This window comes from Rhipicephalus microplus, chromosome 1 (assembly GCF_043290135.1).
Source record: "Rhipicephalus microplus isolate Deutch F79 chromosome 1, USDA_Rmic, whole genome shotgun sequence".
NCBI lineage: Eukaryota > Metazoa > Arthropoda > Arachnida > Ixodida > Ixodidae > Rhipicephalus > Rhipicephalus microplus.
The window spans coordinates 137,598,311-137,623,980 of record NC_134700.1 but is presented as its reverse complement, the minus strand read 5'-3'; the positions used below and the strand labels follow the sequence as shown (position 1 = coordinate 137,623,980).

General features: G+C 45.8%; 2 protein-coding genes across 4 annotated transcripts in view; one reads left to right on the top strand and one right to left on the bottom strand.

The window, feature by feature from the left end:
• The window catches only part of LOC119177844 (rifampicin phosphotransferase), a 185,969-nt gene that overhangs the window by 45,004 nt on the left and 115,295 nt on the right, over window positions 1–25,670 (top strand). For all 3 annotated transcript variants that reach the window (XR_012893905.1, XM_037429032.2, XM_075887408.1), the window contains 3 exons: window positions 18,523–18,670; window positions 23,311–23,366; window positions 23,928–24,058. Coding sequence is in view for 2 of the 3 variants with exons in the window: in XM_037429032.2 (XP_037284929.2) it covers window positions 18,523–18,670; window positions 23,311–23,366; window positions 23,928–24,058 (335 nt within the window). In the remaining variant the exon portion in view is untranslated. The remainder of the gene's footprint in view (window positions 1–18,522; window positions 18,671–23,310; window positions 23,367–23,927; window positions 24,059–25,670) is intronic.
• LOC142771023 (uncharacterized) lies at window positions 6,269–7,165 on the bottom strand. Its single transcript, XM_075872704.1, is given in 3 exon segments — window positions 6,269–6,884; window positions 6,886–6,928; window positions 7,162–7,165. Coding segments are annotated over 3 exon segments (663 nt in total).

Below are 25,670 nucleotides of genomic sequence, written 5' to 3'. Positions count from 1 at the left end.
CATCCTAACTTGCCGTATACTCGTACAGCTGTTTTTCTGCTCAGAGTTTTTGCTGTTTGTGCCGCACCATTCTCTTAACACCTAAACCCACCCTTTTTCTCCTTTATCCAGATGAGTTACAAGCACTGCTCGAGCTTCAACGCTTGCAGTCTTAATGAAAGTGATATCACGTTGAAGAATAGCTTCTACCTATAAGGTGCTGGGATAGGTCACAGTGCACTTTATACACTCTTCGCGCTGGCGTGGAGGTTTACATGCGCTTACAGATGGTTTTACTGGTAGTGGGTTCACACTAGGTCGAATGTGATGTGTGAACCCACCGCCTACCAGCTTACACCGAAGAATCATTTGCGTCTCACCGTGAGACTGGTGATTACTGAATTGTTTTTAAGCAGATGCGTGTGTTCAAATGTTTTATTTCGGGCGACTTGGTGGTACAGCGGTCACGGTGTTGGGCAGCTGGCCCAGAGGAGGGGGGTTTGGTCCCCTACCGGTGTTGAGTTCTCCAGCTGTATTGTGCTGGCCCACTTGGAGGAGTCACTACTGACTGGTGTAGCGAGAGAGGCTCAAGACTTTTTTCAATCCTGCTCTAATAATAGTACCAATTTGGCTAAGCTATCTGTTTACAATTCAGAAAAAGAGCAGCGAACGTTTCGTGGCTCATGAGAAAGGCACGAAATGCTTTCATGATGCTGTCCTCTTTCATACCGTCCCTCCGGCGTACGACCAATGATATAACACAGGTGAAGCCAAGGACACTCTTTTCTATGCATTTGAGCGCCTCCAGGTTGTCATTGCTGTAAGCCGCAATGACCGTGCTCACAACCTTGATTGTGTCATGTGTAAACATGCTGCCTCCGTTTTTTTGTGTAGGTGAATGGGCAGAAACCTAAGAGGCATGTTTACACAGAAGGAGCTCAGCTTTGCTCGATTATAGCTTCAGTCGCGTATTTGGAATCAAAGCTTGTGTGCTGTCCAGCGCTTGCTGTGGGTTCTGCTTTAGTGTACCTATTGGGGCACTCGAAAACCAAATGGTAATGTCGTTCACTTAAATCATGTGTCTTTCAGCCTGGACTTTCGATAGTTGTTTGGACAGATCGTGCACTGGAATGTTGAAAACAAACGGCGAAAGCACTGACCCTTGCGGTGAGACGATGTTGCCTAGCTTGTGTTTTCGGCTTCTGATTATTCCGATATTTATAGTGGCCGTTTGGTCAGCGGAAACGGTCTTACATAGGCGATGAATTTTAATAGGACATCAAAGAGAAGATTTTGTTAGGATGTGTTCATGCCTCAGTGTGTCGAAGGTCTTGGTTAGGGCGAGTGCCAGCATGCCAATCAGGTCTGTGAATTCAATAAACGTGAAGGCGCTGCCGGTGAAGAGCATGGCGCCTTGCGTTGATAGCGATGTTTGGCAGCCTATAGGGTCAGAGGTAGTGGCGAAATAGGCTGCTTTCGTCAATGTGCTATGCAATTATTTTATAAATGGCGTGCTCAGAGCTCTTCCCGAGGATCACAGTAAGCGACATAAGTCTTACGTTCTTTTGCATGCGAGTTTAGGCATGAGAATTACATAGACAGCTCACAATTCATGCGGTACCTGGCCTTAACTCGATATAACGTTGATTTTGCTCGTAATGATTTTGGTGTCTCTATCATATATATTTTTGTTCAGTTTTTTTCTGAATCCACTTCGACTGGGGGCCAAGCAGCCGCTTAAGTCGGAAAGTACAAAGTTCGTGTACCCTTGTAATATTTCGTCAGTTCACTTGAGGTGACAGATTTGCTCTCTACCAGGAAATATATGCCTGCCAAAGTGTCAGCAATGTATCAGGGACTAGTGCCTTCGTTCGTGTGCAGGTTGACGAGCCTTTAGATTAATATGTGAGCGTTACATTTGATTGGTTCGTTTTTTCAGCGAAAATGTTCCTGAGAATGCTCGAATTACTTCTCCTTCTTATTTTATTGTCTGCTTCATTAGAGGCCTCGTCTAATTGCGGTACGCTTTCTGGGAAATTCTTTCATCTGTTTGTTTATTTCAATTAGTGTATATTTGAGCCACATGTTTAGATTGTGCAGATTCTATCATTTGCTCAGCGCATTCTTTGACTGCAGGAAGTGTGCGAGACTGGATATTATGACTCAGATGTCCAGGTCTAAGCTCCTTTCTTTGGAGACATTAGCCACAGTACAAATAATATTTTCCAGAAACTCTTTGATGGTATCTCCTTCTCTGTACTCGCTACCGCACATGCTTCGGAAAAGGTTCCAATCAGCGAACTTGTACGTCGTGGGACGGGTGGGTGTGATGGGAACGTTGAAATATTAAGCAAAATGATCACGACCCAGGTCTCTAGCAGTCGTGCCATGAACTTTCCACTTCTAGGAATGTCAGATCAGGGGTGGTGTTCCGCTGAACAGAATGTCCTCTGCGTGTCGGAAACCTTGAGCCCATGATTAGTTTCCTGCCGAGGGTGTCCGCACACTCCGCAAAGTTTATTCCTTTATGCACTGGTGACGTAACCCGAGACACTGTTGTGCGATATTGATGTCACTAGCAACGATGGACTTTAGCTTGCTAAGGTGACAATGTGTGAGAAGTTCGATAATGTCTCGGTGTCAGTGGGACCGGGAACTGTAGACATTTAGCATGCAAAGAAGGGCGTTACCGATTCGACTTGGAATGATTTCATTTAGTATGTTTTCAAGGCTTTCTTGTATGTCATGGTGTCGCTTTCCATAAGGCTGGCGTCTATGCATTAAACAGTCACTGGCACCAAGAAAATGAGTGGTAATTAGAGACCCTCTGGCGGCAATCGCATCTTGAAAAATGCCACTTCAAGACACGTTGATGTGCGTATAGTATACGCTATAATAAAGGAGCGTGCAGAAGCTACGAAGTCGAATCATCGAGTGGCGTATCAATAGGTTGCCAGTCACTGCGGAATCAAGGAAAATGAAATGGCGGATGAGTCGGCGAAAAGCGCTCATGATTCTACGCAAACGTGCCTCATTCCTGTATCTCAATATGATGTACATAGAATTTTAAGAACAACAAGATGTGAATTATGCTAGTCTACGTGGTTCAGATAGAACACAAAGGAATCGATTCTACATGCTGTTAATCCTAATCTTGAATGCCAATTAGACCGCGACTTTGCAAGGCGAATTGACACACTCATACATCGCCTAAGACTCGGAACTGCTTACACAAAGCACTTCCTACTTCGTATTCAACGTTCAGCATCGTCAGCATGTTCATGTGGCCAGAACAACGAGGACACCTATCACCTCTTGCTCGACTGTCCGAAACACGACACACCACTAAGGCGACTCGGACAGGAACTCCATAAGTTAGACCCCGAGTGGCCATTTGCATTGAATAAAATACTAGGCCCATGGCCACCTAAAACAAGTGCCAAAGCAATGAAGGTGCTGGAACACTTCTTCGAAGAAACGAAGATTTGTGACCACTACTGAACGGACTGTAGCTAAAAGTGCGCGTGGTGACTTCGTGTTTGTTCTGACCATAGGGACACTTCTGCTGTCAGCAATGTAGGACTGCATATATGCATATATACTATTTTTTTCTTTATTTGTAACAATGAAGTCGAAAGAGTAGCGGTCGCCAAGTAACAGTGACAAAAATTCCTTCGTTTATAATCTGTTTTAATAAAGAATGGAGGGCCATTATCAGTCTTTAGCGTCTATGGCATTCCGTGTACCGTGTACAGTGATTATGTCACTTAGTCTCTGCGTCAGTGCCTTTGAAGTTGGCGAGGGAAAATTCGCTGTTACAGAAAAGTTCGAATAGTCGTCAACAACTACTAGAACGTACTTGTTCCATGGCCACAGACAGCCAGGGTCCATGGCCACAAACTCCATGGCCACAAAGTGCCAGGGTCCACTTGGCAGTGGTGTCATGACTAGAGGTGACATCTTGTTTTCAACCACAGTTGTCTGGCATGCTTCACAGTCTTTTATTGCCTCTTCTACTTTTATGTCAATCCCTGGAAACCACAACTTTCCCTGGTCCACTGTTTGGTCTTCACCAAGCCTTGGTGTCCTCTATGTGCGAGGGAAAGAATTTGGGCTTGTGCTCTTTCAGGGATTACTAGTGTTGTTCTTTTGAGCACGATGTCAATTTCGGAGACTGTGAGATCATCCTTGATTTGCGCAAATAGTGCCAGCTTGTCGTTCTCACACATGTCTTCACAGGTTTTTGGGTCAGTTTTCCGCAATGCTTTGATGAAAAGCGGCATTTGAGAGTCAGCAGTGCACATTTTCTCGACTTCACGCGCAGTTAGTGCCTTCGGAATAGTGGATTCGACAACGAAGGTGACGTACTCTTCTGTTGCACAGGTTTCTTGACTAGTGAGAACATTGTTGCTGGCTGGTGTGTGCCTTGAAAGGTAGTATGCCGGGTTGTCCTTCCCAGCAATGTGTTCAACGTTGAAGGCGTAGTGCTGTCGCCCAAGGCTCAGACGTTCGAGTCTTGCTGAGAGCTTGATGCCTCGCTTTCGTATGATGAACACCAGGGACAGGTGGTATGTCTTCACTGTAAAATGCCTTCTGCGAGGTGCATCCGAAAATGCTCAATGGTTGCCAGAATGGGCAACATTTTACGGTCAAGGCGGGGGTACTTTCTCTCTGTGGTAGTTAAAGCTCTGCTGAACTAGGCCAGAATGCTTCGACTTTTGTCTTTTGGGTCTTCTTGCGCTAGCACTCCTGCTATCTTTTCTGTTCCAACGTCTGTTATGATGTGGGTCTCTTTCGTGTCGTCGAAATGTGCGAGAGTGCGCATTTGCAATATTTCTTTATGTACCTTGTCCAGGGCGTTTTGGTGCTCTCTATTCCAGCGAAATTTTGCATTGGCATGTGTGAGCTCCCTCAGTGGCTCTACTGAGAAAGCTAGGCGAGGAATCAAGCTGCTGCATGCCGAGGAGACTTCTCACCTCAGTAGTTTTTTCGGTGATGTCATTGCGGCTACTGCTTCAACAATTTATAGGTCTGCAGCGGAGAACACGTGACCACAGAACTTCAGCTTTTTAGTGCCCAGGATGCACTAGGTTTCATTAAGCGGGATCCAAGTTTCCTCTAGGTGCTCTATTACCAGACGAAGTCTTCGGTCATGTTCTTTTACAGTACGTATAGAGATGAGGATCTCATCGCTCACACTTATTGTGCCATCATCATCCGGAAGTACTGGTCTTAAGGCATCTTGAAATATTCCTGCTGCAGCATTTACGCCGAACAACAGCCTCTTGTGTTTTCTTAGTTCACAGTGGGTTAAGAACGTGGTTACTACCCTGGATTACTCGGCCAGCTCGAGTTGATGGTAGCCCTCTTTGAGGTCCAGCTTTGAAACGTAGGCAGCACCATTTAGAATGCTGATGACATCTTCTAAGGTGGGCATGATGTGTCGTTCTCCAGGAGTGGCCGTGCTAGCTTCTCGCATGTCTACACACATTCTGACTGCGTTAGGGCCATGACGTTCGGGAACAATGGCTATTGGTGACATCTAGCGTGTTGGTGCGGTCACTTTCTCAATCATGTCAAGCTGCTACAGGCGTGTGAGTTAATTCTCCAGTGCTTTCCTCAATTGGAAAAGGACGGGATGCGGTGGTGTTGTCGGGCTACTGGTTTGACGTCTTTTGAGATGTTAAGCTTGGCTTGGAAGTTCTTGAGCTTGCCGATCTTGCCCAACAGCTTTGGGAACACTTTATTCGCATCATTGCCGCTATGTTCAGTTACCAGCCGAAGTATCGTGATGAGCTTTTGGTCTGATGCTGTATTGTAGCAGAGGAGTGATCAGTGCGCTCTTCTGACGACATATGCATTAGCTTCCACGATCTCTCCTTGCGCCAGAAACGTTGCTGAGAACTTCTCCATGACTGCAATTTCTTGAGTGACTCCATACGGCACCAGCTTTGTGACTGTGCGTTCCAGCTGTGGCATGTGTAGGTGCTTCCGCCAAGTCACCTCACCGATGACGTTTACTCCAGCTCCAGAGTCTACACAAAGCTCGAGTGTTGTGCTATTGATGGATACTGTTACCGCTGGTAGTTCGTGGCTCTGGCTTTGCACACAAAAGACATAATCTTCCACGTTTGTGTTTTGCTCTGTGCTTGCAGATATGCACGCGGCATTGACAGAATGTGCGTTTCATCTTTGTCTGCGGAACTTGACAAAGTGATTTTTTTCGGACGCATGTAGCATATGGCTTCCCAAGCTGGACAGCTAACTTTGCTTCCTTTGTGAGCCACGCTCATCCACAGCAGGTGCAGTTATGGGACTGTTTGCTTTCTGGTCGGTCGCTTGAAGGGTTGTGCATGATCTGGTTGCTCGGAGGCGGGCCACGCTGCCACTGCTTTTTTGAAATTTCCTGTACTGGTTCTACGTGCTCGCGGCATTTCATGTTGGCTGCTTGAAGTTCTTCTGTCTCGAAGCTGCCGCTAATTTTCTTGAGCTTCTGTAGTGTAGCGTCACGCTCTCGTAGTGCAGTTCGGTGCAGGTTAGCTGAGTTGGTGCCTCCTATCAGTTGCGAGGCAATCTCTTGTTCTTCGTTTGCAAATACGAACATCGCGGCCAACTTTCGCAGTCCAACTTGCAACTGGTCGACAGCTTCCTCGGTGCTTTGCTTTGCTGGACGAAACACGTGTCTCTCGAACACCACGTTTTTTTTTGGTGCGAAATGTGCGTTCAGCTTGGCAACCGCCGTGGTGTAGTCTGTGCCTCGATCCTGAAGCGCCAGAAAGATGTGCACTGCATCTCCAGCGTAGTGCAACAGCATCGCAAGTTTTTGAGCTTCATTCTTTATGTTTCTTACTAGCGAACGATTTTCAACACGTGCTTGTCATTTTGTCCGCCGCTAAGCGAGTGACGTCCGAGTACGAACTGAATGGCTGGAAAGCGGGCAGAATGGCTTCTGTGTTACTTATTTTTGTGATCTACCTTCATCTCTCAGCAGCAGCGTCAGTTCTTTGACATGTCTTCTAGTTCTCTCCGGAACAGGTGATACTCGTCGCCACTTTGTGGTGTCTCTCCTTCCGGTCTGGGAGTGACATCTATTTAGGAGACAGGGACGCTTGGTGACAAAGAAACTGAACGTACTCTTTATTTTCTAGCTGCCGGCCGCCATGCCTGGTGCGGTTCTCTTACCCATCCGCGCCTGCTCGTTGTGCCGGGTTTAATCCCCGATGCGTAGGGGGCGCTGCTTGTTGGCTAACTACGTTCCACCTGCAATACTGTTAATGTATTGACTGAGTCAAACGTCTTCTCGTAATTTATGAAAGCTATGTATGGGGGTTGGTTGTATTCGGCACATTTCTCAGATACCTCTTTCATATGGTGATGAAATATGGTCTATTGTGGAGTAACCTGTACGAAAGCCTGCGTGGTCCTTTGATTGATTGAGCTCTAATGTCGCCGTAATTCTATTAGCTCTTATTTTTGTTATTATTTTCTCGAGAACAGACTGTAAGCTGATCGGTCTGCAATTTTCAAGTACCTGACTTCTACTTTCTATGGATGCAGTTTCAGTTTTATTAGTGACATTGACATCCAGTACATAACACTTGTGCACAGATGAGGTTCCCAGAGTATTATTACTGAAAACGGAATAAAATGATGTTTGCGCTCTTGCAAAGTTCAGGTACAATTCCCGATTATAAGGTTGCCAGTTTTTCCAACACAATTTCTCCGCCAACTTCGAGCATGGCCGTTGTTACCTTATCCTCACCAGCGGCATTACGTCTTTGCGTTTCTTCTAGGGCTTTCGTTACTCCATCCGTCGTTAGTGTTAGGATGTAGAATCTCTGGACTATTATTTCTCTTAACGTAATAATCCTCGTTGTTTTGAATTTTTCGCAGCTTTCTGTACCACCGCTCCGCCACCTCAACTGTCCAATCCATATTGCTTATGACATTGTATTCCTTGTTCCCAAATGCATACTTCCGAGTTCTGCCTACGCGCAAGTTTGCTTTTGCAGATTTTAGGCTTCCATCTCTTTTTCCAGCCTTCTCAATTCTGTCCATGTTATATCTTCTGATGTCGGCTACCTTGCTTCTATTGATTAATTTTGAAAACCCCGGTAGCTCTATATTGTTGGTTGCATTTGGGGCTTTCGTAAATTGTCGTCTCTTAATGAATTTATTTTTGTTTCCCGAGAGAGCTTGTCAGCGTCCTGTCTAGTGACTGTGCCTCCGACTTCTGTTCCACACTTTTTGATGATACTAGCAAGGTTATCGTTCATTGGGTCAACGCTAACGTCAGTTACCTCGCTTAGAGCCTCGAATCTATTTTGAAGCAAAACTCTGAATTCCTGTATTTTCGCTGTCACCCCTAGCACAATAATTGGACTTTTGTGTATGAATTGGTGCCTTTGCTTTTTTAAGTTTAAGCGAATGTGAGCTCTTACCATTCTATAGCCACTGCACCGGATCTTGCCAGCTACCTTTCTACGTCTTGTACGATGCTTGGGTGTGCACAAAGAATGAAGTCTGTTTCGTTTTTTGTTGTGGCGTTGGGATTTTGCCACGTCCACTTACGGTTAGCCCGTTTCTTGACGAAGGTATTTCAGATCCGTAATTTATTCCGTTTTGCTAACTGCACTAATAACTCCCCTCTGAAATTTCTGGAGGCGATGCCACATTCCCCCATTGCATTGTCTCCCGCCTGTTTCTCGCCTACATTGGCATAAAGTCGCCCGTCAGAATTGTGCACCGTGCCTTTACTGCATCAATGACTGACTCTACGTCTTCATACAAACGTTCAAGCAAATGATCATGACGGTCGATGTAGGTGTATAGTACTGTACCACTTTCATCTTGTACATTTCGCTAAACTCAATTATGATACTTGCCACCATTTCACTGATGCTATGGTATTCCTCTGTGTTGCCTGCGATATTCTTGTGTATGAGAAACAACACCCCTGTCTCTTCTCTGTCAACTAATCTACGGTAGCATAAGACGCGTCCGTTCTTCAGCACTGTGTAAGCCTAACATGTCCACGTAACTTTACTGAGTCCTACTACATCCCATTTCACACCCGCTAACTCCTCGAAGGGCACAGCTAGACTGGACTCACTAGGTAGCGTTCTGTCATTGAACGAAGCCAAGTTAGGATTCCAATGGTGTCCTTTCTTGACCCAGAGATTCTTAGCACCCAAAGCAGCGTCGTAGGTCTGACCATCACATTGGACAGTTGCTTCCCTGCCGCTGGGGATTGAAGGCCAAGTACTGCACCAGGGTGGCCAATCCTGCTCTGGTGAGAAAAAGAATTACCGGCAGGTGGTCGCCAGTGCGGCCACACCCCAGACTTGCTTTTATTTTTTTTTAAAGATTCCATAGGCACGCGTTCTACGCAAACATGCAATTGGAAATTGTCCGACATCTGTATTTGAACCGACTTTTTTCATTGTATGCTAGGCTACTACGCAATCTCTAAGTAGAGGGTTCTGTTGGACTTTCTTAGCACTGTAGAACACCACCTTACAGCCAAGGAGCTCTCAACTTCCCATGAATCGCAGATCGACTGGCCTTTTCTTAGCTGTTTGAAAGCTCATATTTGGTTTATTAGGAAAAAACGGCCGTTTTCAATATTCTTACCTAAAGAGCATGACTGGATTAGTGCCTTATGATCTACGGTCATGTTTAGGAGAGTGTGCTCATCTATCGAGAGGTCAATGTTTCTGATTACCTCTTTACAATGGTGTTCTAATGCGTCTACATAGGTGAAAATAATGAAAGCTCCGACTTTTGTGTGACTTTGCAATATGCCAGTATAAGTGACAGCGTTAGATCTTACCGGGGTCGAAACAGGAAGAAGATTTTGTACCTTGTTGGGGTGGACCGTATCATTTGATGCTTCTTGGTCGGTTAGCGCCGAGGCCATAGTCAGAGCTCTCGCCAGCAGCACTAAGTCCTCCTTAGAAACGTGAAGGCCTTCGCGGGCCGAAGAATGACCTTATCTGGACTCTCTTCAGCCGAGGAAGTCTCGAAGCGGCTACGATTTTTCGAACTGTAGAACAGAAGTGGGCGTTGAAGCCTTGCTTGATTGCTGTGGTTGCTGTAGGCTTCGCTGCAATAGCGGCCGCTGCGTTCTTTGCTGGATCCCGTTTTTGCCGGAAGCATATGGTGGTGGTCTACCCTGCTCTGTCGAAGTCAACCAGCGGGATATTCATGCCATGAGATGCTTACATCTCAGGTCACCTTTTCAGGGGTAACAGAGGCCTTACGAAGCATGGCTTGTTTGGCACTCGAATTAAGGATGTTGCAGTGTTCATTCTGGTCTTAACCAAGTGAAGTTTTTTGGTTTTCGAGAAAATCGCTAATACCACACCGCACGTAACTTTCATCTACGCATTACAACAACCTGCCATATCCAAAAATTGTGTGACCAACAGACAAATTTTCGTGGGCAATGAAATGCGGTGGTAGAACACATAACGGTATAATAAATGTATCAAAGTTTGCCATCGTGCTACGACGCGTGCAGGAACTTTTATAGCTATCTATGGCAGTGACCATGCCAACACTTCAATTCTTCACGATACATGACACCCTGAGAAGCTTCCATAAAACGTAGTTTCTCAATGCGTTATGTTCTAAAGCGATCATATTGAAACTTTTTGCCAATGCTGCAAAAAAAAAACGAAATTAAAAAGAGAGTACGGAATAGAAGAAGCGCGAAACTTAGAACTGGTTTATTGAGGCATTATTGCTAACGGGGCTGACACAGTGCCCATGTATTTGTTACAGCGGTATTGGATCCAGTCCTCAGTACTTGGTGTCTTTCTTAAGGGACCCTCACTATCCACCGAGTATGCAGAAAAAAAGGGCATTATTCACTACTAGCGTTTTTTGTTGTTCTGGCGCATTTCGTGGCTCAAGAACAGTGATTCACACGACGTCCTTACAGTACATAGTTCCGATTGGAACATATTGGCAAAATATCAATTGCAAAGTATACACACTGCTTTGCCATGCAGCCGCCCACCCGTTCTTTCTTGTCTCGCATGACTATCATGCGCAATCAACTGAGTTGGCTTGATTTTGTGTGTTTTCGACTATGCAAGCGGATGTAACAGCGTGTAGCGGACAAGTGTGAAATCTTATTGGACTTGATGCGTTGTGCTTACATTGTGAACGCGCTTTGAAACAGTCGCAGCTTCGCCAAAAAGGCGAAGCAATAAATGCGATAGCAACTTATTCGAATGTTTTGTGAAGCATTGATTGATATGTGGGGTTTAACGTCCCAAAACCACTATATGATTATGAGAGACGCCGTACTGAAGGGCTCCGGAAATTTAGACCACCTGGGGTTTTTTAACGTGCACCCAAATAATGTTTTGTGAAGCAAGGTCAGCATCCAATCTCACGTAACTCAAGAAAACGCTGGTGTAAAGGCGCGTTTACACTCGAGCGGCACGACACTGACATCATTCGGACGAAGACACGAAGCAGACGCAGACCATTGGCCGACGAGCTACCCGCCAACGAAGTCACCAGACCTCATGGTCACACTAGGCCTCCGACGACGAAGACGCTTCAAAAGACAGTACGTCATTGTAGTGTACCACGATGAAAGATCAAAAAGACCAGCAAAACGCGTCGGCATACCAGTCGTCGGCGTGTCATCGGGAGATCTGTGGCTGAGCGAAAGTTTGCCAATGTCTTGGCTTCAAACGACCACGCTAGGAAAAGTCTTGGGGCAGATAACAATGCCCCCTCCAAGGCTTCCACGGAGTTTGAATAGACATATTGCACACCCCATGGAAGTCTTTTCTTTCCTTCTTTTTGTGTATCCCCACGCCCGTCTCTCAACGTTATGGCGGGGGCAGTGCCACGTAGTCGGACAAGGAGAATTACAGAGCAAGGAGCATGGCTTAAAATTAGGTGGAGGTGTGGAAGTTTAGTCGATGTCGCTGCGTGTGCCTCCACTGTGACCACAGAATTGGCGAACGAAAGACTGTGAGCACAACAATGCGTAGACGGAATTTTCCAGAGACCACCGGCGGACTGTTTGCATCGTTGTAGTGTAAATATGACGATGACAAGACAAAAGACACTCCCAAATAGAGTAGGCTGACTTAAATTTGTGTCGTGTCTCTCTAGTGTAAACGTGCCTTAAGAGAACACGGCTGCTCCAGTTACTATTTTGGCACTGTTTTTTCATGTTGAGTGCGCAGCCTGTAGACACTCCAGCCAGCAGTGGGAGTACAAGGCGCCCGCTGATCGTTGCCACGGTATGACGGAAATCATAGGCCCCCCCTTACCCCCTCTTTTTCGCTATGAGATAAGCGCGTGCGTATTGGACTCCGGCCGCAAAGGATGGCGATGTTCGCGCTCCGCAGAAAGAGGGTAGCGCATCCATCCCCGTATATATATATATATATATATATATATATATATATATATATATATATATATATATATATATATATATATATATATATATATATATATATATATATATATATATATATATAACTTAGGTTGCCGCAAGGTTATAAATATGAAAGTAGATGCGCTTTCACATAACAACTGTTTATTGTGCCGACGTTTCGACGGGAACACCCCGAACATGTGTAAATAGTATTATGCCTTGAAAAAGACGGGGTTCCCGTATATAACAGTTGTTATGTGAAAGCGCATCTACTTTCATATATATATATATATATATATATATATATATATATTGAAAGACGCAGGCAGACTAGGTACGGCGAGCAGGCAGGGCGAGCAGAAGCGTTTATTCTGCGATGTCTGGCTCGGCTCAGAACCACACCAAGAGAGAGAACGATGATGATGGGTATGTGCAAGTGAGAACGATGATGATGGGTATGTGCAAGTGAGAACGATCAAATGCTTGGAATGTGCTTACAATTTCCCCCCCCCTCTGCGAAGCGGCCAACCTGGCCGCCAGTCAGAGATCGGCCGAACGAGTAACAAAAGGCTTCATGCGTGAGACGTGAACTATTTCCGTGCTGCGCAGACGGCGGTCAGTGACAGACTGAAGCGGGGTGACGAGGTAGTTAACTGGAGATGTCTGTCGTACAACGGTGTATGGGCCAACATACCGGTGAAGAAATTTCTCGCAAAGGCCCGACGCTCGAACCGGGGTCCATAGTAAAACCTTATCGCCAGCATTAAAGGCCACGTCGCGTCGTTTTTTATCACAGCGATGTTTTCTCTCCTTTTGGGTTGCTTCCGTGTTTTTGCGAGCAATTTCACGGCATTGTGTGACTCGGGCTGCGAACTCTTCTGGGAGCGAGGTACTGCTTGGAGCCGGTGCAAAGAAAAATGCCGTGTCGAAGACCGAGGAGGCAGATCGGCCGTACACGAGAAAAAACGGGCTGTAGCCAGTTGATCGTTGTACCGCAGTATTGTATGCGAAGGTGACAAACGGTAAAATGTTATCCCAATTTTTGTGGTCAGGATGCAAGTACATCGATATCATGTCAGAGAGTGTTCGGTGGAAGCGCTCGGTAAGGCCATTCGTTTGCGGATGGTATGTAGAAGTGGTTTTATGCACTGTATTGCACGCCTGCAGGACTTCATCCAGGACCTTGGAAAGGAAGGCTTTGCCACGGTCACTCAAAAGGACGCGAGGGGCTCCGTGGCGCAAGACGATGGAGTTCAAGAAAAAATTGGCGATTTCTGTGGCGGTAGCAGAATGAAGAGGTGAAGTCTCGGCGTATCTTGTTTGATGGTCGACTGCAGTGACGATCCAACGGTGACCGGAAGGTGTCAACGGCAAAGGACCATACAAGTCTATTCCGACAAATTCGAATGGTGTGGTGGGACAGGGAAGAGGCTGAAGGAAACCAGCAGGCGGGGATGTGGATCGCTTGCGGTGCTGACACAACGCGCACGAGCCCACGTATTTGGCCACCGTTGTGGACAAGCCAGGCCAGAAGCAGCGCGTCTTGATGCGATCGTAGGTCTTGTGGAAGCCTAGATGACCGGCAGCAATATCATCGTGGAATGCTTCCAAAACTCGAAGACGAAGGCAGCGGGGAAGAACTGGCACCCACTTGTTACCGGTGGGATGGTAAATGTAGCGCTTAAGCACACCGTCCTGAAGGCGAAATTGTCGAAGCTGGCGTCGCAAGCGGCTGTTGGGTGGTTTAGTGACACCGCGAAGGCGATCAATGAAAGACCGACAGTAGGAATCTGCCAGCTGAAGTGAACGTAAATCGGAGTTCGAAGATAGCTGCATTGGATCCAGCGATGCGAGCGATACGTGTTGTGAGGCAAGCTGGGTGTCAGAGTCATTCGAACGCGATGCGGTGGACGTATTGTCACGAGAGAGCGAAAGTGGGCACCGGGACAGCGCGTCGGCATCATGATGACATTTGCCAGACTTGTACGTAACTGTAAAGTCGTACTCTTGTAAGCGCAGTATCCAGCGCGCAAGACGTCCTGACATATTCTTCATTGATGAAAGCCAACAGAGTGCGTGGTGGTCGGTGATGATGGTGAAGTGCCGACCGTAGAGATACGGGCGGAATTTCTGTATCGACCATACGATAGCCAAGCACTCCTGCTCCGTGATGGTGTAATTCCGCTCAGCTGTTGACAGAGTCCGGCTAGCGTAGGCCACAACCTGCTCTTTAGAGGTGGAATCACGCTGCAGAAGGACTGCTCCAATGCCTTGTGCGCTTGCGTCAGTATGGAGTATGGTAGGCGCTCTCTCATCGAAGTGGCGCAGCACTGGTCCGGAAGTCAGGCGTTCTTTCAAAATTTCAAATGCAGATTCGCAGTCGTTGGACCATGAGAAAGGAGCACCAGTGGCCAATAACTTATTTAGCGGAGCCGCTAAGGTAGCAAAGTTGCGTATAAAGCGACGAAAATAGGACGCGAGACCAAGAAAGCTGCGCAACGTCTTTTGGTTGGACGGTCGAGGGAACTGTAGCACAGCTGCGATCTTCTCGGGATCTGGTTGGATTCCGTCTTTGGAAACGACGTGACCGAGGACTTTGATGCTTTTGCTGGCAAATGTACACTTCTTTGTATTTATCTGAAGGCCAGCCTTGGAGAGACATTGTAGCACCTCGTCTAATCGTTGAAGATGTTGGGCAAAGGTACTTGAAAAAACAACGATATCATCTAAGTAACAGAGGCAGGTCTTCCATTTTAGGCCACGAAGAACAGTATCAATCATTCGCTCAAACGTGGCTGGAGCGTTGCACAAGCCGAATGGCATTACATTAAATTCATAAAGGCCGTCCGGTGTGGCAAATGCAGTTTTTTCTTTGTCAGCCTCGTTCATGGGGATTTGCCAGTAACCTGATCGTAAGTCAAGGCTCGAAAAATAGTTCGCCCCTTGCAGTGTGTCTAAAGCGTCATCAATTCTAGGCATAGGATATACGTCCTTGCGTGTGATCTTATTTAACGCGCGGTAGTCAATGCAAAAACGAACAGAGCCATCCTTCTTTTTAACTAAAACGACTGGAGATGCCCAGGAACTCGAAGAAGGTCGTATTATATTTCGCGATAGCATCTCGTTCACTTCTTTTTCAATTATTTCTCTCTCTGATTGCGAAACCCGATATGGGCGACGGCGTATCACACGAGAACCGTCGGTTTCAATGCGATGTACAGCCGCGGAAGTCTGACTCAGTGTTGTGGTACAGCTATCAAAGCAGGCTTTGTGCTTAGCCAAAAGGGCCAATAGTGCTTCAGACTGTTTTGGTGTGAGGTCTGAACCAATGACAGGTCGAAAAGGGAAAGAACGTGAACCTGGAGCTGGTACTGGTGACGAAGACGGGCAGAGTGTCGCGATGGAGGTCAATGGAGAGAAGTCAATCTTTGCCACTGTCATTCCCTTGGGCAGCAGCACAGATTCTGCAGTTGTGTTAGAAACGGGCAGAAAAGCGCAGCCAGAGGAAAACCGGAGGAGGCAAGAGGCGACGAGAATTCCACGGGAGGTGCAGCGAAACGAAGGAGCCACAAGTGCATCACCGTCGGTTACTTGGGTAGATGCGACAGCTATCACGTGTTCGTGACCAGGGTGCAGGACGCAGTCTTCAACAATGACCAAGTTGGAGATCGAGGGTGATGAAACTGGAATGGGCGCATCCGTTGTATCCGTTATGTGAATGACGTTCTCTTTAAAGGATATAACAGCGGAAGCAGAATGCAGAAAGTCCCAACCAAGGATAAGTTCATGAATGCACGTGGGCAACACAATCATCTCGATGTGGTGACGTATACCATCAATAGAAACACGAGCCGTACACTGTCCGTCAGGTTGAATCAGCACGTTATTTGCCCCACGCAACACAGGTCCCACATAGGGCGTTCTGACTTTACGGAGGCGCGAGCACAAGTCACTACGCAAAACAGAAGTGGTTGCACCGGTGTCAACGAGAGCTTGCACAGGAATACCTTCAATAGTCACTGACAACATATTAGCTGGGCGAACAGGAGGTATTTTTGTTGGTCGACGGGACGCAGTTTTCCCTCCAAAAACTGCAATCCTTAGTTTTCCGAAGATTGGTCAACAGGACGGGAGATGATTGGACGAAGTGGCGATGCGGAGCGGCGATAGGGCGATGGAGAGCGTCGTCTGGAGGAGCGGTATTCCTGATGTTGACGAGGGGACACTGGAGGAGACGGAGACCGGTACTGCGCGGACGGGTAGGTGTCTGGAGCATAAAGATCTGGTCTTCGGAACCGGTCTCGTTCGAACTCAGCATAGCCTCGTCGTTCCTCTTGCTGGCGGCGACGGCAGTAACGAGAAATGTGGCCTCGTATACCGCAGTAAAAGCAAACAGGACGGGATTGACGCCACTGAGGATACAAGGGTGCAGCAGTCATTCCACCTCGCATAGCAGCCAAATGGCTACTAGCAGTATCCGTAGAGCTAGATGCCCCGGGAGCAGGCGGAATCGCAGCGATCTCCGCATATGTGGGCATTACCGTTTGAACAACCGGTGCTGCCGGTGTCGACCTGGGCGTCACATCGGCGTATGTGGGCATCGGGCGTGCTGGCGGAGCGACCGGGGATGTCGGTGTCGCCATTGCCGCTAACTCCTGCTTAACAAGATTCCGCAGGTCGAATGGTGGAGACGGAGCGGAGGCGACAGTGGACCGCTGCTGTTCAAGGTCTCGAAGTTCTTCCCGGATAATTGTGCGGATAAGGGTTTTTAATTCAGAGGGAGGCATCAGGCGTGGATCACTGTCTTGTTGAAGCCGAAGGGACTGCAACTGGTCAAGGCGTTGGCATGTCGAAATGACGTCGTTAACCGTAGCGGGATTGCCAACAGCCAAGGCGTTGAATGCGATTGGGCCGATTCCTTTAAGGATGTGGCGAACGCGCTCATCTTCCGTCATGTCTTTATTCGCACGGCGACAGAGGGCCAAAACATCCTCGATATACGAAGTGTACGACTCATGTGCCAGTTGTAGACGCACAGCCAGCTTCTGTTTCGCGGCTTCGGAACGACCCGATGAGCATCCGAATATTTGTCGCAGTTTGTTGGCAAAGGTCGACCAATCAACGAAGTCAGTTTCGTGATTAAAATACCAGGTTTTGGCTACGCTGGTCAAATAGAAAGGAAGGTAGCTCAGTTTCTCTGCTTCGGTCCATCGATTGGCTGAACCCACACGGTTGTAAAGGTCAAGCCATTCCTCGACGTCGTCACCGCGAAGACCCGCGAACACGGGCGGTTCGCGCTGAGGGCTGGTGACAGTAGATGAAGAGCGGGCAGCCGCCGGCGTAGGGGCTGTAGCGTTAGGGCTAGGCGTTAGGTCCGATGTCTGCATACCTGTGTGGGTGGCTGGGTGTGGGTGGCTGGGTGGTGGAAGTGCCGGGGTAAGATCCCGACGTCCTCCTACGTTCATTTCCCACCTGGAGCTCCGATCTGGTCGCCGATTGTACCCAGCACCTCCACCACTCTGAAAGACGCAGGCAGACTAGGTACGGCGAGCAGGCAGGGCGAGCAGAAGCGTTTATTCTGCGATGTCTGGCTCGGCTCAGAACCACACCAAGAGAGAGAACGATGATGATGGGTATGTGCAAGTGAGAACGATCAAATGCTTGGAATGTGCTTACAATATATATATATATATATATATATATATATATATATATATATATATATATATATATATATATATATATATGCATATACATATACGTTAATGATGGCGGTGGCGGCGCCAACAGTGAAAACCAGTCGGACTGTCCATATAATTCCTAGTGCAATAAAAGTAAGTGGCGAGGAGGAGATAGTGCTACAAGGAAGGGTAGGGAAGACGAGGAAAGAAAAAAATGCTTCCTCTTCTTTACACGTGTGGTGGAGAAGGGCTCTTGAAATATGTTGAAGTTGATTGCATGACGCTTCATTGCCGGTTAATAATTTGCAGAGTGATTTTTTCTCAACTGTGTTCTGTTCACCACCAAAAACGAACAATTTTTGCGCGTTTTGTGTGCCTAACACCAGGAATATGATGATTCAAGAGTGATTTAACGTAATTCCACACTCTTGTGTATATTTTATCATATAGGGGAGGTTCTGCTGCCAGTTCACGTAAAGCGTGTTGCTCCCATTGTGGCCTTGACAAGAAACGGAACTTCTGAAGTCCGCCTCGCTGCTGTTGACATCAAATGCGATGAGAACAACGGACGCGGCCTTATGATTTCTTTTGTTAATAGGTAAGTATAAAAACGCACCTTTTTCTTACAGCCGCGTACGTTTGAAATCTTACCAGGTTATGGCCCCGTGATGCGCCTGAAAGCATTTATGAATTTCATCAAGTATTATTTTGCATAATTTGGTAAAAAGAACCTCACTCCGACGAAAGCTAATGTGATAAGAAAAAAAAACAGCAGATACAGCAGCCCATTGTCAACCATGAAAGTTCGTCACCGTTGTCATTATTAGCATCACAAAATCGGATGTTTACTGCTGGAAGATGTTCTGTACCTCGTGATCTCCAATTCACCCTGTCCGGCACGATACGGTTCTGTTTTAGGCCAAGTGACATCTTAGCTACACCGTCAAAGGAACCTAGTCCTACTCCATCCTATCGGCTAACATAGTCCAACTCCATCCTATCGCGACACCTGCCCAGCTCCATCTTTTTTTTTCTTGAAGCCTACTAGCATATAGGCTACCCGTTAGCTCTGCCAACCACTCTGCTGCCACCCTTGTCTTAAGTTCTGTCTATCACTCTCTGTGCCGTCGCACGCTGCGAGGTTCTTAACTTCTTCAGTTTTTATGTTTTTCTCTAAGTCCTTGCTCTATACGTTCATACTGTTACAGTCAAAGTGTTGTGCACTTCCCGCGTGAGCGGCTGCTGTAAACTGTGGGCCATGAGCTGCAGATGGCTCGTAGATGTACAGCCACGCGCGTCCAGATTTAAAGAGAGAGAGAGAGAGGGATGTTTTTCAATGAAGAAATAGCGCAAGAAGAAAACGAAGGAGAGAGGTCGTAGACAGTGCCTATCTGGGGGGATGCTGGCTTCGTTAAACCATGGTAACTGAATCTGTCATATCCTATGACAGAGAATTAAGACAAATTTGCTTTTACAAGCATGGCCCTTTGCTCGCGAACCTCGACTAACTTGAAGGCCTTCGATGCCAAAAGCGCTTCCACCAGGATGTGTGGCTAGCGTCACAGAGGACATAGTTCATGTGGCGGCCGTCCTTGCTACTCTTCCACTCGGCGTCGTGTTTGTGTCGCCTCCTCTTCAACCTGTCTTAGCGTTATTTCTTCTGTGCCGACCAGCGCAAAGACGCAAATGCAGAGAGAAAGAGAAAGGGAGTGAGAAAGAAGATTGTGGCATGAACAAGACGTTGCATCTCGCCAAAAAATGAGTATGTCGCGAGGAGACGCCATGACACACGTTTTCATTAGCACAATAAAAAATGCGCATATTGGGTACCACGTGTCGCGTAAGAAAGACCCGAGCCTCAGGCGGAGAACTCCTCGTTTATTGCTTGCTTGTTGCTCTGTTTCAGGTGTACTGAGGGGGGTAGGCGAAGAAGCCGGTGGTTACGTTGGCCGTTCAGGGTAAAAAATAGTAATTCGGTTTTAATTAACTATGATAATTTTGGAGCAAGAAATGATTCAGCAAGATAGTCTTCTTGTGTCACAGAGAAATCTGATGAGGACTCCGAAAAATTTACTCTGACAAAATTTCTGTGAAGCAGCCCCAGCGGACAGAATATTCGTAGTGCTAAGAGGAATTCCTAATTTCTTGAATAAAATTTGAAAAAAAAAGTTTTTTATTTCTGAAACGGCAACGTGTAAGCAGAAAATGATCGATATTCTCAGGATTGTTACAGCTAGAACACCAAGGGGATGGCGCCAGACCAGACCAGTTCAAGTAGAAGTTCACGCTGGCATACAGCATCTTAATTTTGTTATGGGGACTTCCAGTTTACGCGTGGGACATGATTTATTCCCTTCTTGCACAATACAAGTACGAGAACTCTCGATTCCGTGTAGCAATCTCTACTGAATCCTCAAGAAATGACATTTTTCTGAATCTCGCTGCCATAACAGAAGCTCTAAGAGGCATAACTTACACAATCAATCCATCAAAAGATGCTCGCGCAAGTAAGTTAGCCATCCTATTTGTAAACATACTCCAGTGACCTAGCGCCCATATCAGTCGCACGAGGGTAAAGTTCGCTGGGATCAAATATTTAAAGGAATTTTAGTACGGCTGATTCTGAGGATGATGATAAGAATCAACACAAGAATAGCTAATAATTCGCTATCACAGCTGCCGATTGGGTCACTGGAAGTTTTGTAATAGCTAGAATATTAGCCGTGCATTCCGCTTCAAATATGGGTGTACTATCTGAGGCCTAATGAGAATGACCAGGATAATGAGTGGGAAAAAATGCCTACACCTGCTTTTTCGTCACTTATAGATGCCTTTGTTGCAGTTACAGTAATAGGTGCTAATTGAGACAAGGGTTCTCCTAGTAAGCCAATCAAATGCTTAGAAGGCAAATGTTTAACATTTAGTGGAAAGATATCATTGAGTTCGATTCGCAAGGTGCCGATCGGTTTGTCTGATTGAATAATCTCGTATACAAAAACATCTAAAGCGTCTACTAGGGTCTGAACAAACAACACTTAAGGTTTGTGTAGACGGGCCCAGTGCTCATTAAAAAAATTGGCAGATCCCACGTACCAGGACATCGACGTTATGCGAAGCATGCGGAGGGAAGGTGACCTTGTTACAATTTTTTTATTAGCAACACGTCGTGAAATGACGCTAAATATATATACAAAAGTGGCACGCACAGACATATGTTCAAGAGTTGAAGATGTTTATATAGCTCGTTGTTTGCACTTGCGCAACGACGCCAACTAGAACTTGCGTATGGGCAACAGCAGAAGCTGATATGAAGCGCTGATATGAAGCGCTGATGCTCGCGAAGATGCTGGCCCTGGACACTGCTGTACATAAAGAAACTGCAGTGCATGGCAAAAAATCACAATTGACGTTAATCCGACGTGACGGCTGCATCAAAGAAGTACATATGTAATGTTTATAAAATTGGGTAGGCAGCTCTGCTACCACTATGAACGTTTTAGAAAGATTAGCGTCTATTTGAAAAGTGCTTCCGAGACTTGGCGTAGACTTGTGGTAAAATACTTCATTGCCACGCAGAATGCTTGGGTTCGATTCCAGCTGGGAACCCGACATTTATTCTTTGTATTCGTCCGGTTGACGCTACCGATGTCGGGCACATACCCGTCCGTGGATACGTGCCATTGTTTGGCGGGAAGTGTTTGACGACGTACGTGACGAGATCGTGACATGATTCATGTCTTGACTAGCGCGTCATATTTGTCAAACCATCTTACCCTCCCATGCTTTTTTTGGTTCACACCAGGTTAAGGAGGTGACCACGAGAGCACCCAACCGTAAGCGGCTATGTAGATAGATAAACAGATACGCTCAAAGTCGTGAAAGTTCACCAAGAAATGCTTCGCATGGAAAAAATTACAGGGTTCGACAAAAATACGAACTGCCGCCTTCTCAAAGTAGATTGAGATATTTTTAACTAAATTTCAACTTTTAAGATATAAAATCTGCACACAAGGGTGGGTATTCGAGCTTCATGACACAAAACGTTGTTAGCCATCAATTCTGGCACACCTAAACAACTGCGTAGAGCTTCCTGCTCTTAAAGAATTAGGGGGTTAGTCTTGTAAGTTCGTTCACCAGATAATATACACAACCAAACTCGATAATTGGGTGACCATACATGCGGTAAATCATGATCAGGGTATCCCTGCGGAGACTGGAATGGAGGCGGCCAAGTCTGTTTATTATCACACATGCGCGTGTAGCCTAAATTTTATTATGTTCAATGTGATTACACCAGCTCAGTTTTTCACCACACAGAACGCCCAGATATTTCATACAGTGAACTTAGCGAATTCTTTCGTGCTGATATTGAAGGGAAATATTGACGGACATCTCAAAAGAAAAAAAAAACTATTATAGTGCTTTTTGTAACGTTTACTTTCATAAGAATATCTTGAAACCAGGTTTTGAACGTTGATAAAAACGACCGTAATCTTGAGTGTAGTAAATGAATGTTACCGTCAGACACGAAAAACGCAATGTCATCTCACATACATGTACTTTTACCTTCACGGACAGTAGTATTGAGCGTAACAAGATGTTAAAACTAGTGGGAGAACCAAGCCCTGAAGAAGACCTCTAGTTTGGCTCTAATTCAAGGTAGATACAGCCCGCTGGAAGCAATAAGCTTTTCTGTATTGTGAAAATTATTACCTTCCGTTTGTAGTATAATGCGGAAAATTTAAGTCTTTTAGGGTATTAATAAAAATAACATGCTTAAGCAACACGATGAAGTTGCGTGTGACACTAAATAGTGCACAAAGTCTTAATTACAACATAAGACGTTGCTGTTTCAGAAGAAACTGCATACACAAGAATGCCGGTGATATGATTAGAAATAATGATTGTTTTCCAAAAAAACCTGCAGCACAAGGACACTGCTGCATTTTTAAAACCACCTAGGTGCAACGCGTCTTGTGGCGTTGCAGCAGCCATTAGTTCATTTAGACGGCTTCTGCTGCTTCTGAACCTTTTGGTTTCTTCTTTTTTCTTACCCAGTGGCCATGCTTACGTAGTCTTGGAGGCAAAAGGGTTCGCTTGCCACGTCTAAACTGTCGCTTTCTCACCACGTGACCGAATGTTACTCTCAACGTTTTTAGGAACAAAAACGTGGAACAAAACAAGAATACGTTAATTTGTTTGAAATGACTAACCTCAGTTATCCTGTTCTAAACGCAGGTCCGAACAGACAACTGACGACATTCCAGAGCATATTAAACACAAGATTATTGAAGGTGAGCGTCGAAAATGATGTATATATTTCCTGAAAGGTGTGTAAAATTTTCCTGCCTAATAATTTAGTATATGAAAATAACTTTTCCTCATTAGGAACGAGCGCTATATAGAGAATGAGCATCTATAAGTAAATAGCTTGCCAACTTAGTAAAGGAACAGTGAGATGGTGTAAAATAAAACGCGCTTGCTTGAGAATACACATTTTTAGAAAATCAGCCTTTTCTAACTATGAAATTAGAGAAATAAGAGTTACAGTTGTTGTGAAGTGCGAATGACATATCAAACATGACAATAGTTTCAGTAGCTTGAGACAATTCTCAATGTCGGGCCACCATCAATAAGAAAATGTGAAGCAATCGTTTGGAGTAGATCGCTATTTGAAAATATGTTTCTGATGTCGTTGCCTGATCACTGCAAAAATTTTGAGCTGACCATTGGAAATACGCCTACTTCGTTACTTGTCCTTTAGTGTACCGGTCTGCTTGTTCGGTGAAAGTGTTCTTTCAGTCTGTACTGCCTATAAGTACTCTAACAAGTGCTCATTTTCTGACATTGCGCAGATCATCAGGTACCTCCAGTATGTCCACTTGTTTCTGACATCCGGGACCCGTGCAGCAAAATGCTTGAACTGACCGGAGGAAAAGGATCATCGCTAGCAGTGCTGGACTCCATCGCCACAGAGTTCAAAACGGTGCGCCGTTGTACAGACATTGGCTACTTGCTGCTTATAAAGCTTGCTTTTCACGAGTGTCAAGAGTTGATTAACAGTTATGAGGGGGGGAGGGGCAATACACTGGGACAAAAGATATGAAAGCGCAAACGCAATGAGAATGGCGGTTTGTTTCGAAGTGTTGCGACAATGGTGAAGGTGCTTTTACAAGTTAACGCTCATAGGTTATGGCCTTGAACATTTAGAAGCTGTAAAAGCAATAATTGTAATCCTCATTCCTAGCACACTTAGCAAGCAGACAACAAATATTTTTAGTAGTGAGGGTGTGACAGAGAACAAAGGCAAATGAAAGTAATATCTGGCACTGCCTATTGATACGTAGCTACAAACCTTCAAGATACTAAATCTTAAGTAAGGTAGAGACAAATATGCATACGGTCCTGTTGTTTGGGACGTATTTACAATAGCAATCACTGACAAGTTAGGACCACTCTGAAATTGAGGGACACGAAGGACGAAACAGAACTTCGTAGAGGCTGCTTGATATGAGTCTGCAATAACATGGTCCGTTATGTAGTAGAGAAGGATATAACCAAACCAAATATGTAGCCTTCATATATAACAAGAAAGCATTTGACACTGCCGAAACACTAGATGTCATCCACCCAATACAAAGTCAGGGTGAAGATCAATCGTATATAAGAATACCGGAAGATATGTACAGTGACTCCGTAACCACCATTGTCATCTATGAAGGAAGCAATGAAATTTAAATAAAGAAAGGCGTAAGGCAGAGAGATATGATCTTACAAATGCTGTTCACTGCTTGGACACAAGAGTTTTACAAATTCATGGATTACAAATAGCAGAAAATAATTGAGAGATTGATCGATATGTGAGATTTAACGTCCTAAAACCACCATAGGATTATGAGAGGTGCTGTAGTGGATGGCTCCGGAAATTTCGACCGCCTGGGGTTCTTTACCCTGCGCCCAAATATGAGCACACGGGCCTACAGCATTTCTGCCTTCATCGGAAATGCAGCTGCCGCAGCCGGGATTCGATCCCGCGACCTGCGGGTGAGCAGCCGAGTACCTTAGCCCCTTTAGCATCGTGGTGGGGCAAGCAGAGAATAAAAAAAATACGTGAGAGTACATGCGACACTTTATGCGACAATAGTAACCACTTTACGTGATCATTATATTCAGACTACATGAAAATGGCAACGTTCGAAATTCTCGATCTAAAATTTCATGAGGATACGACGTTCTGTAAAAATCTGCGTAAGTGAATATTTCATGAACCGGCTGTAGACAAAAAGATGCAACCCTATTAGGGGTGATGCTTGTCGTGCGCCGACCTTCAGATGAAGGTTATGCTTATCTTTCTAAGTCACTGCTATAGGTTCCACCTGGCCTTGTGCGCGGTGGCAAATAGCGGAACGTGGTTATTGCTGTGTATCACTTATCTCCTTTCGTACAACAACCACGTCACACACTTTGTTTCGACAGTTTTCGTGCCTAAAAATATGCCCGAAGGAATATCAGCATAATATTTTCTGTGGAACAGCATGCAGTTTGTACCATATCATACATTTAATATAATGCATGTCATCTGTAAAACAACATTTGTG